The sequence below is a fragment of the Condylostylus longicornis genome, unplaced genomic scaffold (assembly GCF_029603195.1).
Source record: "Condylostylus longicornis isolate FDR11 unplaced genomic scaffold, ASM2960319v2 ptg000049l, whole genome shotgun sequence".
Lineage (NCBI taxonomy): Eukaryota > Metazoa > Arthropoda > Insecta > Diptera > Dolichopodidae > Condylostylus > Condylostylus longicornis.
This window is the reverse complement of record NW_026578018.1, coordinates 7,185,825-7,201,389: the sequence shown is the minus strand read 5'-3', so window position 1 is coordinate 7,201,389 and position 15,565 is coordinate 7,185,825. Positions and strand designations below refer to the sequence as shown.

The 15,565-nt window shown below is 25.2% G+C and overlaps 4 protein-coding genes across 9 annotated transcripts; 2 read left to right on the top strand and 2 right to left on the bottom strand.

Moving 5' to 3' along the window:
* Positions 1–1,184: 1,184 nt before the first annotated feature.
* On the bottom strand, positions 1,185–4,761 carry LOC129611349 (uncharacterized). Of its 3 annotated transcripts, none has more exons than XM_055524444.1 (6): positions 4,607–4,761; positions 4,049–4,373; positions 3,699–3,993; positions 3,398–3,589; positions 2,372–3,343; positions 1,185–2,281 (listed from the first exon to the last, which is right to left on the bottom strand). In XM_055524444.1, the coding sequence occupies exons 2-6, from the start codon at positions 4,094–4,096 to the stop codon at positions 1,371–1,373; spliced, it is 2,418 nt and encodes an 805-aa protein (XP_055380419.1). In that variant the 5' UTR covers positions 4,097–4,373; positions 4,607–4,761; the 3' UTR covers positions 1,185–1,370. The 3 variants fall into 3 exon arrangements, with proteins under 3 accessions (XP_055380419.1, XP_055380421.1, XP_055380422.1); XM_055524446.1 differs by having other exon boundaries at positions 4,049–4,354; XM_055524447.1 differs by lacking the exons at positions 4,049–4,373; positions 4,607–4,761 and having other exon boundaries at positions 3,398–3,584; positions 3,699–3,793.
* Positions 4,762–7,179: 2,418 nt separating this feature from the next.
* Positions 7,180–12,653, bottom strand: LOC129611346 (phospholipid scramblase 2). Of its 4 annotated transcripts, none has more exons than XM_055524439.1 (8): positions 12,462–12,653; positions 9,896–10,033; positions 9,642–9,840; positions 9,442–9,577; positions 9,029–9,383; positions 8,783–8,941; positions 8,666–8,714; positions 7,180–7,401 (listed from the first exon to the last, which is right to left on the bottom strand). In XM_055524439.1, exons 2-8 carry the CDS (start codon positions 9,995–9,997, stop codon positions 7,316–7,318), a joined length of 1,086 nt encoding a protein of 361 aa, XP_055380414.1. In that variant the 5' UTR covers positions 9,998–10,033; positions 12,462–12,653; the 3' UTR covers positions 7,180–7,315. The 4 variants fall into 4 exon arrangements, with proteins under 4 accessions (XP_055380414.1, XP_055380415.1, XP_055380416.1 ...); XM_055524440.1 differs by having other exon boundaries at positions 12,360–12,496; XM_055524441.1 differs by lacking the exon at positions 12,462–12,653 and adding an exon at positions 12,439–12,457.
* Positions 12,654–13,805: 1,152 nt separating this feature from the next.
* LOC129611333 (protein kish) lies at positions 13,806–14,366 on the top strand. The gene is made up of 3 exons (XM_055524423.1): positions 13,806–13,906; positions 13,975–14,084; positions 14,150–14,366. Exons 1-3 carry the CDS (start codon positions 13,904–13,906, stop codon positions 14,253–14,255), a joined length of 219 nt encoding a protein of 72 aa, XP_055380398.1. The 5' UTR covers positions 13,806–13,903; the 3' UTR covers positions 14,256–14,366.
* Positions 14,367–14,499: 133 nt separating this feature from the next.
* On the top strand, positions 14,500–15,533 carry LOC129611332 (dnaJ homolog subfamily C member 17). Its single transcript, XM_055524422.1, has 2 exons — positions 14,500–15,057; positions 15,114–15,533. The coding sequence occupies exons 1-2, from the start codon at positions 14,571–14,573 to the stop codon at positions 15,497–15,499; spliced, it is 873 nt and encodes a 290-aa protein (XP_055380397.1). The 5' UTR covers positions 14,500–14,570; the 3' UTR covers positions 15,500–15,533.
* The last annotated feature ends 32 nt before the right edge of the window (positions 15,534–15,565 follow it).

The window sequence follows — 15,565 nt, the reverse complement described above, 5'->3', positions numbered from 1 at the left end:
TATAAATATTATATATATATATATATATAAATTTTAAAATTATAGTTTTAAGAATTAAAATTTGTGAAAAAAATTAAAAAATTAACAAAAAAAATTATAAAAATTGTGGACATAAAGTAATAGTACAGATATATATTAATTATTAAATATACCATATTATATAATTAAGATTAAAGTTGAAAAACAAAAAAAAATATGAATAAAATTTTTGTGTAAAATTATATTGAAAAAATTTAAGAGATTTCTTGAATAAAACAAAAAGTAAAAAAAAAGCAAGGACTATGTAAGCATTAATAATGGAGATTAAATGGTGAAAATGTAATAAATAAAAAATAATAATAATTTAAATGCATGTTTTATGTAAATTATAGAATCCGTTTAATTATAATGATTGAAAAAAAATAAATATAATATGTAAATTAAGCAAATAAAAACAAGTTTATAAATACTATCTTATATGCATGCATACATACAGTGTATTTTGCATAACATCATTATATTATATAAGACGAAGAAATATATATATATATATCTATATAAATACATATATATATAAAATTAAATATATTGTCTTTCTTTGACGTCGACTTTGACTTGAATTGAATATGTACTTTGGCAATTTTACCAAAATACTTTCCCAAAGATCATTTTTTGATACAATAAATAAAAAAAGGAAACAGTCGTTTGTTCGCTGGAATAATTAAATAATATACATGTATCAATTGATTGCCTAATATTTTATAAATAACACATGGTTGAATTATTATCTATATAATATAAAAAGCTTATTTATATTTTTGACATTTATAAAGTTAGTATTACGAAAATTTGAGTTTTTTTTTAAATTTCTACAAACCCAATAATATAAAAAGGTTAAAATACAAAGTGATATTATTACTAATGATGAAAGCAAATATGAAAACAAGGTTTTAATCTATAAAATCTCATAAAGTGGTATTCCGGATGATTAAAATAAAAGAGCATATTTTTATAACCGATTAACTCTTTTTTCTAAGAATAATTTGAAAAAATAAAAATGTGGTAAGTATTTAGCTTTTGGTAAAATTTAAAATAAATCATAGCAATTTATTAAAATTTATTTAAATTTAAAATTTATTTAAATGTATTTATTGTTTCTGAATCTTTATTTTAATACATATATTAATATTTAAAATTAAATATATTGTTTCAACTTTTCATTTATTAAAAAAACAGTTTAATAATTTCAGGCTGATTTATACGTTAGTCATAAAATGTTTACATTTTGAAATTGCATGTTATTATTTTATTAGTCAAATTAAATACTAGACAAATAATTTTTAATGTAAAAATTATGTGGAAAACAATTTATGAAATGCACACAAGACTTTTTAAAATCCTTTGACATACTCCCTTTTTCTTTTACTTGTATTCATCCTTTTATTTTTGTCAATTTTGTCTGAAATATTTTCACCTAGTACAATTTGGGATGAGATATCTAAATTCATATCCAAATTAGAATTATTTTTTGTAGTATTCATATTATTTGTTTCTACACCACTTTGTACTTTTTGCTTATTTATAGACACATCTGAATTATGTGCATTCACAGGATCTTCTTCATTGAATTTTTGCATTTGATTATTTTGTATCTTTTTGGGCGAAAAATTCTTTTGAATCTTTTTTGCATTATCACTGCCACTAACTATTTCTTTTTGTTGACCATTGTTCTCATCTAATGGTACTTTACTTATTTCACTGTTATTAATTAAATTAATTTCATGTTCAAGAGGTTCACCAAGAAATTCATTATTCTTATAGTAGACCTTTTGTATGTTTTCTACCCAGTCTTTAACCCTAATCAATTGCTCTTCTTTAAAAGTACTTGATTTTTTAACATCTAATTCCATTTTATCAATATCAAAATCCCAAATTTTTAATATACTGGCAGCTAAAACGTCCTTACACTCTGCATATTGGGTTGGTGTCTTTTCCCATTTTGACAATTTCCTTTTCTTCTCTGGGAAAATTTCAATTAATTTTTCTGGATCATTTTCATAATCAATTTCAAATTTATTAGAAATCTTATTCTGCAATTTATAATTATCACCAGGATCCAGTCTAGTAGATCTCAATATTTTTGAGATGTTAGTCATATCTTTTATATCTGTAACATATAATTCCTTTAAATTTTCTCGAGTAATTTTTTGCACTTTTTCATAATAATTTTTAATAATATCCGTGTGAAAAGCTTTTGATTCTTCCATTTCTTCATTGATTAATCTTGACGAAAAGACATCCCCTAAAATAAGGTAAATTTTGAAAATATTTAAAAGGTTGTTAGTTTTATTTTTTTCTTGTTCCACTATTATATTATATTTGTACACATTACCTAAACTATTTGATATCAGTAATTGTACTTTATTATTTTTTTCAAAAAACTCTAATCCGGTAGTACATTTTTTAATTCTAGATTCAAAATCTACTGAAGGATCTAAGCATTCACCTTGCAACTTAGAAAAATAATAAGAATTTTGAAAATCTGGAGGACTAACTGGCAAATAAGGAGATGTATACACCTTTTTTGAATATTCATTTAAACTTTTTTTTACTTCGAAAATTCGAATTTCGCCATATAATGGACTAGATGCTGCAATTAGTTCCGACTCGAAGCAATTGTGTACTTTCAAAATCAACGGAGGGTACTTCATCTGATGCGTCCATTTAAGTAATATTAAAGATCCACGTTTCTTTTTCAAATATCTAACATCAACCGCATACACTTTGTGTGTTGTCCCGATATAAATGAGGTTACTAAATCTGTTACTAACAGCTAAAGAACAAATTTTTTCACAAGTTCCTATTTCATCTTTTATTACTGGGAAATCAATATCATCAACAAAAGACTCAATTTGTTTATCGATCAATGAAAATTTTTCAAAATCGGTATAAATAAAAGAATTTATTTTAAAATAACGAATGCAGTTCCAATTATCAGGACGTTCTAGGATTTCATTCCTCTGCGAGAGTAATTTTGAAATTGGTTTTTTTAAAGATCTACTAACATCCCATAAAAAGACTTGCCTATTCAAATCACCAGTTATAATAACATTTTCGTTTAAAGGATCCTCGCTAAATGTTATAAATGGAACGGATGCTCTTTCAATATTGAATACACATGTTGCTTCAGATTCATCATAAAAATATTTCGTAATGTTTTTTTCGCACCTCACAAAAAATCTGTTCTTAATCCCATTTGACGCTTGAACTTCTAATATTTCCGAAGTAGGTGCATTTACATCATTAGACTCATATTCTATATTTGCCACATCTTTAAGACGCTTTGATTTCACTACGGACAGGTCTAAAAAAGATAGAAAAAATTAGTTACGTTTCTTTAAACTTGCATTATGATTACTTAATATATTCATATTTAATCCTCTTGAAGATAGAAGGAAATCAGTTGTACATGCTAAATTTCCTCCAGTGAAGTACCAGTCGTATTCTCCACTAAAAAATGGATAAGGATAAGCTGCTATTAAACTCGCACAACGTGTTACAGCTGTAGGATACGTATCGTTTTTCATAGCTTTTCGATATTCCTTCTTTTCTAAAACAATTACTTTTTTAATCAATAACTCTTTTTACATTAGATTATTTTTTAAGACAATGCTCCTGTACTAGAGCAGTATAGAAGCTTTGATTTGAGTATTAATTACTTAAGTATCTTTCATATACTGATGCGTTGTAGCGTATTTTATAAGCGAATTGATGGTACATAATTACTCTACGGAAGCAGAGTTCAATGCTATCACCTATGTTTGGAGATACATATAGGTTTCTTGGAAATAAACATTGAATATTCGGTGTTATTTGCAAATTTTGCAATTCAACATTGTTCATTGACTTGTTCAGACCAGGAACCAAATAGTGGTAAAAACATCTATGTATTCCACTATCATTGAGTTTTGAAATTTTTTCGGATGTATACTTGTGGATTGTTTTTGGGTTTAGCTGAAAATTTTTAAAAAGTAAGAAATATAATTATATACATTTTTGATTTTGTTACCTTAACCCCCCTCCTTTTTGTTGTACTATATTCATCTTCAGTATTCATATTTACTTGTGATTGATTATATCTTTTAAATTCAGTACTATTGCTTTTTGTATTTTACAATGCTGCGTCGTTAAACCATGTGGCATGTCTAATCTTGAAATAACAAAAACTTCAGACCTTGGTATTTTAAATACTATTTGTTGTAAGCATGTACTATATTATTTATGTATGTACGTATTTTCATAGAAATGACATTGCTCCTTTTTTTTATTTTTTGTTTATGTTGCGATAATCACATGGCCCAATACTTTGCTTTCGCTACAAAAATTGTAAAAGGCTAAATAAAAAATTAAAATTTCATTATATTTCCTTGAAAGGTAGATACTTAATTACTTTATATTTTATAAAAATATAAATTTAAAAAAAAATTAAATTTATTGCATCTAATTTTGTTTTATTTGTATACATATGTAAATTTTTAATTAAAAATAAACAAACAGAATACATTAATTTTAACTGATGGACAGAATTTCAGCTATTATTATTTTGTTTATTAAAATTACAATTTACCTGATTATCATTCAACAATACTTAACTAAAAATCTAAAATAAAAAGGACAAAGTATATACTGTTTACGTAAATATAAGTATGTAAGTAATATAGAATACAAATAGTTGTCTATATAGACGTTGCATGAGTATTATTTTATACACCTAGCCACCAAGTTTTTTTACGTGCAATTAAGCTGCCGCTTTCACACTAGATTTTAAACGTCAGATTGCTGTTACAAACAATAATTGATTGGCGTTACAAGGTTATTTGGACAGTTTTGGAATATTATGTCAAATTAATGTCTTGGAACTTAACGTTGATAAGCGTCGAATCTTGAGTTTTTCGTACAGGAGAAAGTGTTTTGTGATATACGTATATCACGGCTGACAGAAATGATGTATTGGTTATTTCAATATGTTTATGCATAAATTATGAAAAAAACAAATTTTACATGTACATAGATATATTGTATTTCTGAAAATACGCAGTGCTGCCGCCACAGAAAAAAAATAACTGAATTATATCTGGCTTTCTCTTTTAAACAACTAAAGTCCACCAAAAAAATATAACACTATTAATTCTGACGAAGAAAACAAATTTTGAATGAATGTTAAAACATATTTGAATTCATAACATTTATCAAATAATTTAAATTATCAATTTATCAAATAATATAAAAAGAAAAGAAATAAAAAATTGTTTTAATTTGAAATTGTATTGCTAATTTTATTAAATCCTGAAAATAATAATTTTTATCTGAAGTTAAACTATTAAAAATCTAGCTCTACATGTATGTATGTAATGATCAAATCTCATATGTATGTAGTATTAATATTATTCATTTTATAAAATCTTGTATAAATAATAATCCCTTATTTAATTATGGGATGTACTCCTTAGTCTTATCTAATGTCTTCCACATTTCCCACCTTAACCACGTTAACACCTTAATAATATACATACGGATGTATTTTGTCATGTTACTTTAAATAAAATACGTAATATTTCGAATTCATATACTTTTTAGTTGTTCATCCTAATAGAAAACGGGTTCAGGTGCACATATTCTTTGTGTTATATTGTTATTGTACGTGTTCAACTTGAATTCTTCCAAAAACCTAGAAAGATATGTGTATCTATGTAAGAATGTACTTTTATAATTAAATTATATTACTATTATTACAGCTTTTTGGTCTCACATACATAAGTTGAAAACAGAACGAGAGCGCTTTTTCGCGGCGAAATGTCAAAATTCATATAGAATATACATATTTAAATGGGACTGACCAGAATCAAGCGAAATCACCGCCGACGGTGAAGTGCTTTAAATTAATATTTTTTTTTGACATCATCTATTTCGATGTACATATGTATAACAACATATTCAAAATACAGTCTAATTGATTTTGGTCTTCCACTCTTGTTCTGGGTTATCAACGCAAATCCCCCGCCGCTGCAGCTCACCGTTTTGGTTCTGTTTTCAGAGTTATATGAATATACAGGGTGGCTTAGTTCTGGTGGTAAGCCGCCCGGATGGTTCTTTAAAGTTTTTCAGGAAAATAATCGTATGGGTTTATACCAGAAGCGGCCCACACTTTATATTTAAGTACTTATTATAATTAAACGGTATAATTATGTATGTATGTAATTATGAAATTACCTTTTTTCTTCATCTGTTAAAAGAGTAAGATATCCTTTTCTCTTTGGAGATTTGTTTAACCGCAAACTCTTTCGAAGTGTTTTTTGCCAATTATTTTGTTGATTTATTGTAAAAGTATTATTATTTTCAGTATTAAATCTATTATGAAATTTTTCACTTAAGTAACACCATATATTTTTAAAAAAGTCTTGATAGTTTTTTGTTTCTACTGAAATAAATTTATCTTTTGTTACTTTATTACGTTTAACTTGCTTTGACATATTTAAAAAGCAATCAGGCAAAGAAAGAATGGTCTTTAACAAAACTCTTAAGAAGTTAAAATAATAATTTAAATAATCATATTATTTGCAATTCGTTTAAATTAAATTTTTAAATAAAAAATCTTATCATGATATAATTCTCGTAAACTTTACACACTTTTATTTAATTAATTAGATAAGCAAATGATAACAAGTTCAAAGCAATAAGACTTGGATGTAAATAAACTTGTTTTGAATCTTAAATAAAAAAATAAAGGATGCAGACTGATTTTTTGGGTTATTTCATGAAAAATTCCCTTTATTAATGATAATTTTTCTTATTATTGCAATTTATTTTTTATTGTATAAAAACTCAATTACTGCACGATACGGTTGTTGTATTTATATTGTGATAACGAAATTAAAGTAAGTTCAATATTTTAAAAGAAAATATTTATGTTTATCGAAGTTATCTGACAATTTTAAAATTATTGATTAGCTTATCATCTGTGCTTTAAGATTTAATGTTTCTTACAAAAATTATGTGAAATTGGATTATTAAGAAAAATTACGTGATTTTCTTTATATTCGCTTTCATTAGGTTAAATATTGGAATTTATCAAGCACAATTAGTAGTAATTAGTAAATAATAGTAGTAATGCTTTTTGAAACACAAAAACATGTTTTTTCATTTACAAGTTTTAGCGTATATTTCAATTTAATGTACAATTTTATTTTAAAACATATTGTAGTTCAATTTCATTTTTAATATACCTATTAATCCATAAAATGCTAAAAAAATTTCGTTTAAAAAATTTTATTAAAAATTATTGTAAAATTTCTTCACTTTCCTCCTCTTCTTGCAATAAACTCATTATTTCTTTTTTCATTAGTAGAAGTAAGTCTAGGTAACCTGGCATATTTTATATTAAAAAAAATTAGTTTGTATTAAAATATACACTGTATAACAAATAAATTATTTCTTTGTCTTCAAAATGTTTTTAACATTTATTAAAAAAAAAATTTAAAATAATAATATTTACATAATATTATGTATGTTTAGATGTAAAGATCTCAAATCAATCAAGATGAGAATAGCAACTTTAATATTAATAGAAATAAATGAAGATGAATTATTTTAAATTTTAGCAATTTAATTTTTTACAAATCTGTTCTACGCGTTTTCTTTACTTTATATACATATGTAATATCAACTTTTTCAAAACAATATCATTTTAACTTTCAGGTAAGTTCTACTATTTTGGCGTACAAAACCTTATTTCTAATATTTATTTACGAATTTTTTACAAGTATATTATAAGGTTGGATAATGCGGAATTCAAACATCGAAAAGACCTGAAAAATTATGATTCTTTTTTAAATATATTTACCTTCTATTAAAAAAAAAAATATAAAAAAAACCATAAAAAATATACGAATTATTAAAAAAAAAATCAAAGTTTTCTCCATATCATGCTTAAAACAAATCTAGAATTAATAAATTTATTATAAAAATATTTATATAATATAATATTAAAAATAAATTTAAAATATAATATTTTCAATCTAAAATGTGTTTTAAAAACATTTAAATGTTTATTAGTAAAAAATATTATATGACGTTCTTGGAAAGTGACCAGATTCAATACATAATTATTTCAATTGCTAATTAAAAGCGCATAAAATGCTTTGAAAATTATGCAAAATTTGATTTTACTTTTTGTTTCTAGCTATAAAATTTAATCAAATAATTAGCAATTCGATACATTTTCGAAATGAATTAATTTTAATTTTTATATCATCATGAAATTTTAAATATGTATATATTTAATTTCAAAAACACTTACGATCAATGAATTAAATGTTCTTAAAACAAAATAAACATGTGATTATATATCAAGTATGTACATATATGATTTCAGTCACATAAATTAAAATATACATTAAACTACATATGTATCTCTGAATTGAAAAGCTATAAAATTATAAAAGCAAATATTTAATACATTTTAAACTCTTAAACTCTATCACACATTCGAAGTTAAGTAAAAAAAAATTTTCCAATATTTATTATAGCAACAATAAAAACTAAATAATAATTCTAAATAAAATTGTAATATATTTAAAATGTGCGTTTGTTTTTTTTTCCATAACGAGGAATTTGATCTAAAACATACCAGGCCTATCGCTTTCTTTATTACCAGATTTCTCGAAAAACATAGCATCCTAAAAAAATGTTTAAATAATTGAAAATAAGCGTAATCTTTTTAGTAAAAAAACTTCTTTTAACGTACAATTAAAAAGCATGCACCCAATAAAGTTGCTTTCATTCGAACATCTAAGTCCATTGGGAAAGTTATTCCAAAGAAATCGGCATCTGTAAATATTTCTCGAGCAAAGCCAGACCATTGTTTCGAAATTTTACCAACTTGTGTGCCACTCATAGTAACAACCTTGTGAATAAAAAAACCAAATGAAAGTTTAAATGTAAATTGAAAGAATTTTAATATAATTATAACGTTTTTTGAAAGAAATTTAACCTTAAACTCAACATCACCACATAAACTGAAAGTACAAACTGGCCCTTCAATTCTTAAAACTGTGTCTCCGACATGATTTTTAATACTAAATTGAGGGCTACAAATGCTCCACTCTTGCTCTACTGTTCCAACAACAGTTCCTGGAGGAGATGACACTTCCATATGTTGCAGACAACATGGGAAGCAACATGAATTACATGCCAATTTACGATATAAATGAATCACTTCATTTTGATAATTATCTAAAACTTTCATATCAAAAGGACGTAATGGTCCGCAACAATTTCTAGTACAACAATCAGTATCTTCAACAGCATAGTAAACTTTCTGACCTAAACTGTTTTTAATGCTAAACCTAAAAACGTTTTACTTTTAGTTATGAATTTATCTATTTATGCAAATTTATTACATACTTGTTATTTGTTTCAAATCCCGTAAATGCTTCAAGTAATTCTACCTTTTGTTTAACCAAAAGTTGATCAATTGTCGTGAGATATTCCAAACCCGGAGGACAGTTGGGTATACCAACAGGCATAGTCATCCAATCACCTTGTTAAGATATATGAAATTTGGGTAATTGTCAAAATTTGTATCACTACCCTTAAACTTTTACCTGGAGCACCACCAGCATAACCTCCTTGTGGTGGTTGATATCCACCGGAACCAAAGGGAGCTGGTTGATTCCCTGAATAAGGCATTTGAGGTGCATACTGACCCTGATCAGTAGGCACAGGAGCATACGGATGTTGAGGTCCCACATATGGACCATGCGTTGGCGGTGGATAAGTATGATCTGCAGGCGGTTGAAATCCCTAAAAATGGAATTCTTAAACAAAAATAATATCTTTTTTTATAATGAAAGCTTACGTATTGTTGTGAATTGGGTTGCTGAGAGATAACAGGTGGATATCCAGGAGGTACATACCCACCTTGGTTGATGTTGTGCATTGAATATTGTTGATTAGCCATTTTTTAGTTTGATGGAAGAAACAAGTTTTAAAATAACTGAAACAAATATATTCGAACCGTTATCACTCTTTTATAAAAATTATTTTTATTTTAAAATTCTTAAAAACTGAAATTTAGAAAATATTTTCCATTATTTAAGCATATGTGTAAGCAAATTTTTTAAAGCAAGTCTTTTGGATCTAGTTTAATGTTTTCTTTTTTTTTAACGAAATAAAAAAATAAATAATAACTCAAATAAGTAAAATGTAGCGAATATGTAATTAGACCAGAGAAACCACAGAATTTATTAACAACAGGAATTTGATTTTTTATATCATAAAAAACCAAAATATAGACGAAGTTTTTAAAAGAATTTTAAATTTCAGAAAGTTTAAATATTAAGGAAAGTTCTATTTCCTGAAAATTTAAATTTATATTAACAACTATATATTCTATTTGTATGTTGAAATAATATGTGACTCAAATAGAAGTTTATTGCCTAAAAAAATTAATTGTAATTTTTCTTTTAAAAATATAAAAAGATATATGATTTCTAAAATAAACTTATAGAAATCAAAAACAAAATTAAAGTTCTATTGATATTTAGGTATACCTAAATATGTAATGCAATTACATACTTACATATATTACGTAAAAGGTATTAGATAAACTTTCCGTGGGTGTTTTATTCTATTTTAAAAATTTATTAAGTTAAAATTTCTATTTTAAAAATGTGCGGAATTTTACTGATTCCGCACATATTACAATTTACTGTTGTTTCAATTAAGAGAAAAATAATTTTTAAAATTTAAGAAAAAATGGTTTAAAATAATTGCTAATTATGTGGGAAACAAAACGTATATGACTTCCTTTCTGAAAAAAAATATATATATATATATATATATGCACTTATGTATTTAATTTGAGAATATAGGATTTTGAGGATGGGGATAGATAGTTAAAAATTCTTTCGAAAAAAGTGAATTCCTCGGTAAAATTCATTGTGGCACAAAATTTCTGTTTTCTTTCTTAGTAAATGGGTAGATAGATATGTATGTACCTATTTAGAAATGTTTTTATAATAGGTAGATATTTAGGAAAGATTTTTCAAAAAATCGAAATTCAAAAAAGTTGTTAGCTCCCATAATATTAATATTAATACATTAATAAATATTTTTGTATATACATACATATTTATTATACATAATATAATACATATGTTGGGTACATGTATATATTTTTCTTTTTAAAACAGAAGTCGTAGGATGTTTCGTTTCCATTTTATTTACTAGACGTAGGTATGTAGTTAAATATACCTAATTCGAATAGGCAACTGATAAATTATCTAAAGTATTACCTAAATATTACCTAAATGCAATTTTTAAAAAAACATGCAGTTTGAAAAAATACATATGTTTGTACTACACTCGTACAATATTATAATGTGTAAAAAACTATGACTAATACCGTTAAAGTAAAACTGGGTACGTGGATACTAGGCGAATAGGTACATGTATATATATGTATGCAAGTGAAGTAATACATGATTGCAATAAGGAGAAAATTGTTCATCCTCAGCTTTTATATTTTAAAAATTATTTTATTTTAAATTTTTTATATGCATTTATTTTTAAAAATTATTAAGTGCCTATGTATATGTACATATGTACATAGAACTTCATTATTCTTCTTCAATAATAACTGTACGTTAAACGAGCTTACTGTACATGAAGGAATGTGTGAAAAAAAAAATACACCCCATTCCATGTCATGTATGTATGTATGTAGGTAAATATTTATTTTTACAATTCGAAAAAAAAACATTGACAAATCAAATTGGGTTTTGATTGAACTTCTAATGATCCTTGAAATACTTCGGAAAATAGACTAAAATATAAACTAAAATATTAATTATAATTTTTCTAGCAAGTCTATTATTATCTCAATTTGCAGCTATTTTTGTTTTGTTTGTTTACTAAAATAGATAACACGAAAGAATTTTATGCTTTCACCAAATTTTATTGAATGTACATACAAAATAATGTAATATAGTATGAATTTTTACCTACATACATATATATATATTCTATTTTTCTAATATTATAGAATCCTATATTATTTTTATTTCTATTTATAATACATATGTATTATACTAATATGTGCATACATACATTTAAATTTTTTTAACCAAATGCCATTTATTACTTTTGTTACTAAATTCCTTTTTTGGCTATAAATTTTTAGTTAGTACGCAATACATATTATCGAAATAAATCTAAAGGAGGGGTTTAAAACATATGTAGCATGTATTTAAAATGAAAATCCAAATATGTACAATTTCAAAAAACTAATATTGCATAGTAAGTATACAATATTTTGGTACCTGCTTGACGAAATCTTTACTTTTTAAATATAATTAAGATATACATTCTTCATATTTCAATTTGTTAAATATTTTATACCTTTAAATGAATAAAATACTAACTTTTAAAAAATTTAAAACAAAAATTCACATGAAATTAAATGAAATATGCACCACTGTATTTTTAAAGCAATTTATTTTTATTCCCCGGTTTGATTTGAAAATTGAATGATGTCATTTTTTCTTCTAGTTGCAAAAGGAAAATCATTTGACATTAAAATAACATATGGTTTCAATCACTTCACTTTTGCCGCTTACTGTTTATTGAATTCTGTTAACAAAGGTAGTATGCAATGCTATTTATTCACTTCTAAAATTTAAACTGTGTGTAAATTTCTTGGCATTACAAAAAAATCATTTCTGTCAGCCGTGGTAAATTTAAATTGAAAAATTTGTGATATTAGCAAAAATTAAATATACGGATATTCATATAAAAAGAAATTACATAACATACGATAAAAACATTTTAGCGCGGAAAAATATGCATAGAACGAGTTTGCAATTTCAAAGCGAAATTAAAAAATGCTTTTATTTACTAATTCTGAAGCTACTTTCTTTTAACATTTCAGTGTCCAGATATTTAAAACTTTTACATTACAGTGTTATTGGATTCTTCCCTTTTTGTTTAACAATTTATCACGTCATAAAAGATCGTTGTTAAAAGTAAAATTATTGTGAGGTCTATTATGCTAAAAATGCACTCGGCGTAATTTGTAAAAAGCTTAATGCAAAAATGAAATCAAGATGTCAAATTTGGCGTTAATGTCCTAAATACAATGTGTTTTATAAAGCGTTGAAGCTAATATTTGGGCAGTTTTTAAATGCAGCTTTATACCCATTGCGTTTAAGGTATAAGGCTACAGTAACAACATACAATGACATATTAAAATAGAAAATAGAAAATTATATTGCCAAAATCAGTAAAATATGACAAGATGCAACTGAATAGAAAATACATAAACTGAATTTGAGTTTGCATTTTGCGGTTTCATTGTGTTCAATTGAATTGAACACAATTTTTTAATTTTATTTATTTATACAACTACAAAATTATAAGTACCTAAGTTTGTTGATATATACATAAATTCCAGGCGAAGTTCTTATAATTCCTCACTTTTTTTTAAAAAACTTTAATTTTTGATATTGTTTTTTGTTTTTTTTTTTTTTAAATGTGTTATATCAAAAATGAAGTCATGTTATAGAATTTTTTTTTTTAATTTACATTTTGTTTTCAAATAGAACATATTTTAATTATCTTCAAATTTCAAAATAAAGTATTAACACTGATGTTGTCTCATTCTGTTTAGGGAATGAAAATGCAAATATCCCAACACTGCAACTTATACATATTTTGTTTTCTACCCAACCCACGACTGACAGCAATTTTTTGTGATATTTTTGTCATATCAAGTTTTTAACATAATGATTTCACGATTCAAGTTAACGTCAAAATCAAGCTTCCTAGTGTTTACATTCCCGTAGCATAAATTTAATTGTTGAATAAAATGGTAAATAACATATATTATTGATTTTTTATTTTCAAAATTTAAGCACTATTATTATAATTTTATTTTAGAGTGCTCTATTTAATTTTCAAAGTTTACTTTCTGTAATTTTGCTTCTGATATGTACTTGTGCTTATTTAAGGTCGTTGTTCCCCAGTATAATGGATAGAAACAAAACCGGGTAAATTTGTACTTTACACACATTTTAAAAAAGAAATTTTTTATATGTTTTGTTATAACTTTTAGAATGTTAGGAATTTTTTGGAAATTAGCGAGAATTGGTGAACGAAAGTCCCCTTATGTGGCTGTTGCTTGTTTGTTAATGGCTTGTTCGATTCTGTTTTGGTCCTAATGTTATATTTTGAAAAGAATTTGTGTAATATTTTTTATAATTATATTAATCATAAGGATAATTGTGCGTATTTTTAATTCCTCTAATAAAAAAGAAAAAGCAAATACATAATATGAATTAAATTATTTTGACAACATTATACAGCAGATTGATACACCTACATATGCCTATGTATCTACATCAACATCATCTGGTTGATGTAAAACACCAAACGTCAAACTTATGTTTTTTATTTATTCCCACAAAACGTTCATTTAACGATTTTGATGGAAAAATATTAAAAGTTGGAAAAGGATATTTTGTAATAGTTAAATAATGGTAGACATAAAAAAGTATTGTGAAAAAGATTTGTATGAATTGCTTGGCGTACAACATGACGCCACGGAATCAGAAATTCGAAAAGCTTACAGGAAGAAGGCATTAGATTGTCATCCAGATAAAAACCCTGATAATCCTAAAGCCGCTGAACTCTTTCAAGAATTATCGAAAATTCTTGAAATCCTAACCGATAAATCGGCTAAATCTGCTTATGATAAAATACTTAATGCAAAAAAAGCGGCAAAAATAAGAAATCAGAAATTAGATAGCAAACGACAAAAACTGAAAGCAGATTTAGAAGAAAGAGAACGTAATTGTTCACTTAATCCTTATAAAGCACATGGATATAGCACGCCAAAGACAGATGAGGAAATATTGCAGGCTGAAATCGAACGATTACGAAAAGAGGGCTCTCTCTTGCTACAAGAAGAACAGGAATTAATGAAAAAGCAATTGTCAGCGGAAAAAATTAAATTAGAAAATCGTAAGTTGAAAAAATTTGATAATTATATTTTTAATCACATAATTTATCAATTTCAGAATATAATTCTTCGCAACATAAGATAAAAATTAAATGGAAAGTAAATGCAGATCCTAAATTAAATTATACTGAAGAAGTATTAAAAAATTATTTTAAAAAGTACGGTGATATCGTTGCTATTGTAGTGTCAAGCAAAAACAGTAGTGCTTTAATAGAATTTAAAACACAGGATGCTGGAGAAATGGCTGTAGCTTACGAAAAAGGTAATCTATTAAATCCATTACACTTAGAATGGATAGGAGAACCTCCAAAAAAAAACCGCGCACAAGCTAGTTCTACAATTTCAGATTTAGATTTTGAAAGTCTTGTACTGCGACAAATGAGACAAGCTGAAGAACGTAAGCGTCTAATTGATCAGATGATGAAAGAGGATACAAAAAATTAGCAAAATTTTAATTATATTTTTTTTAAAAATAAAAATAAGCAAACTAAGAAACAACAGAAATATGAA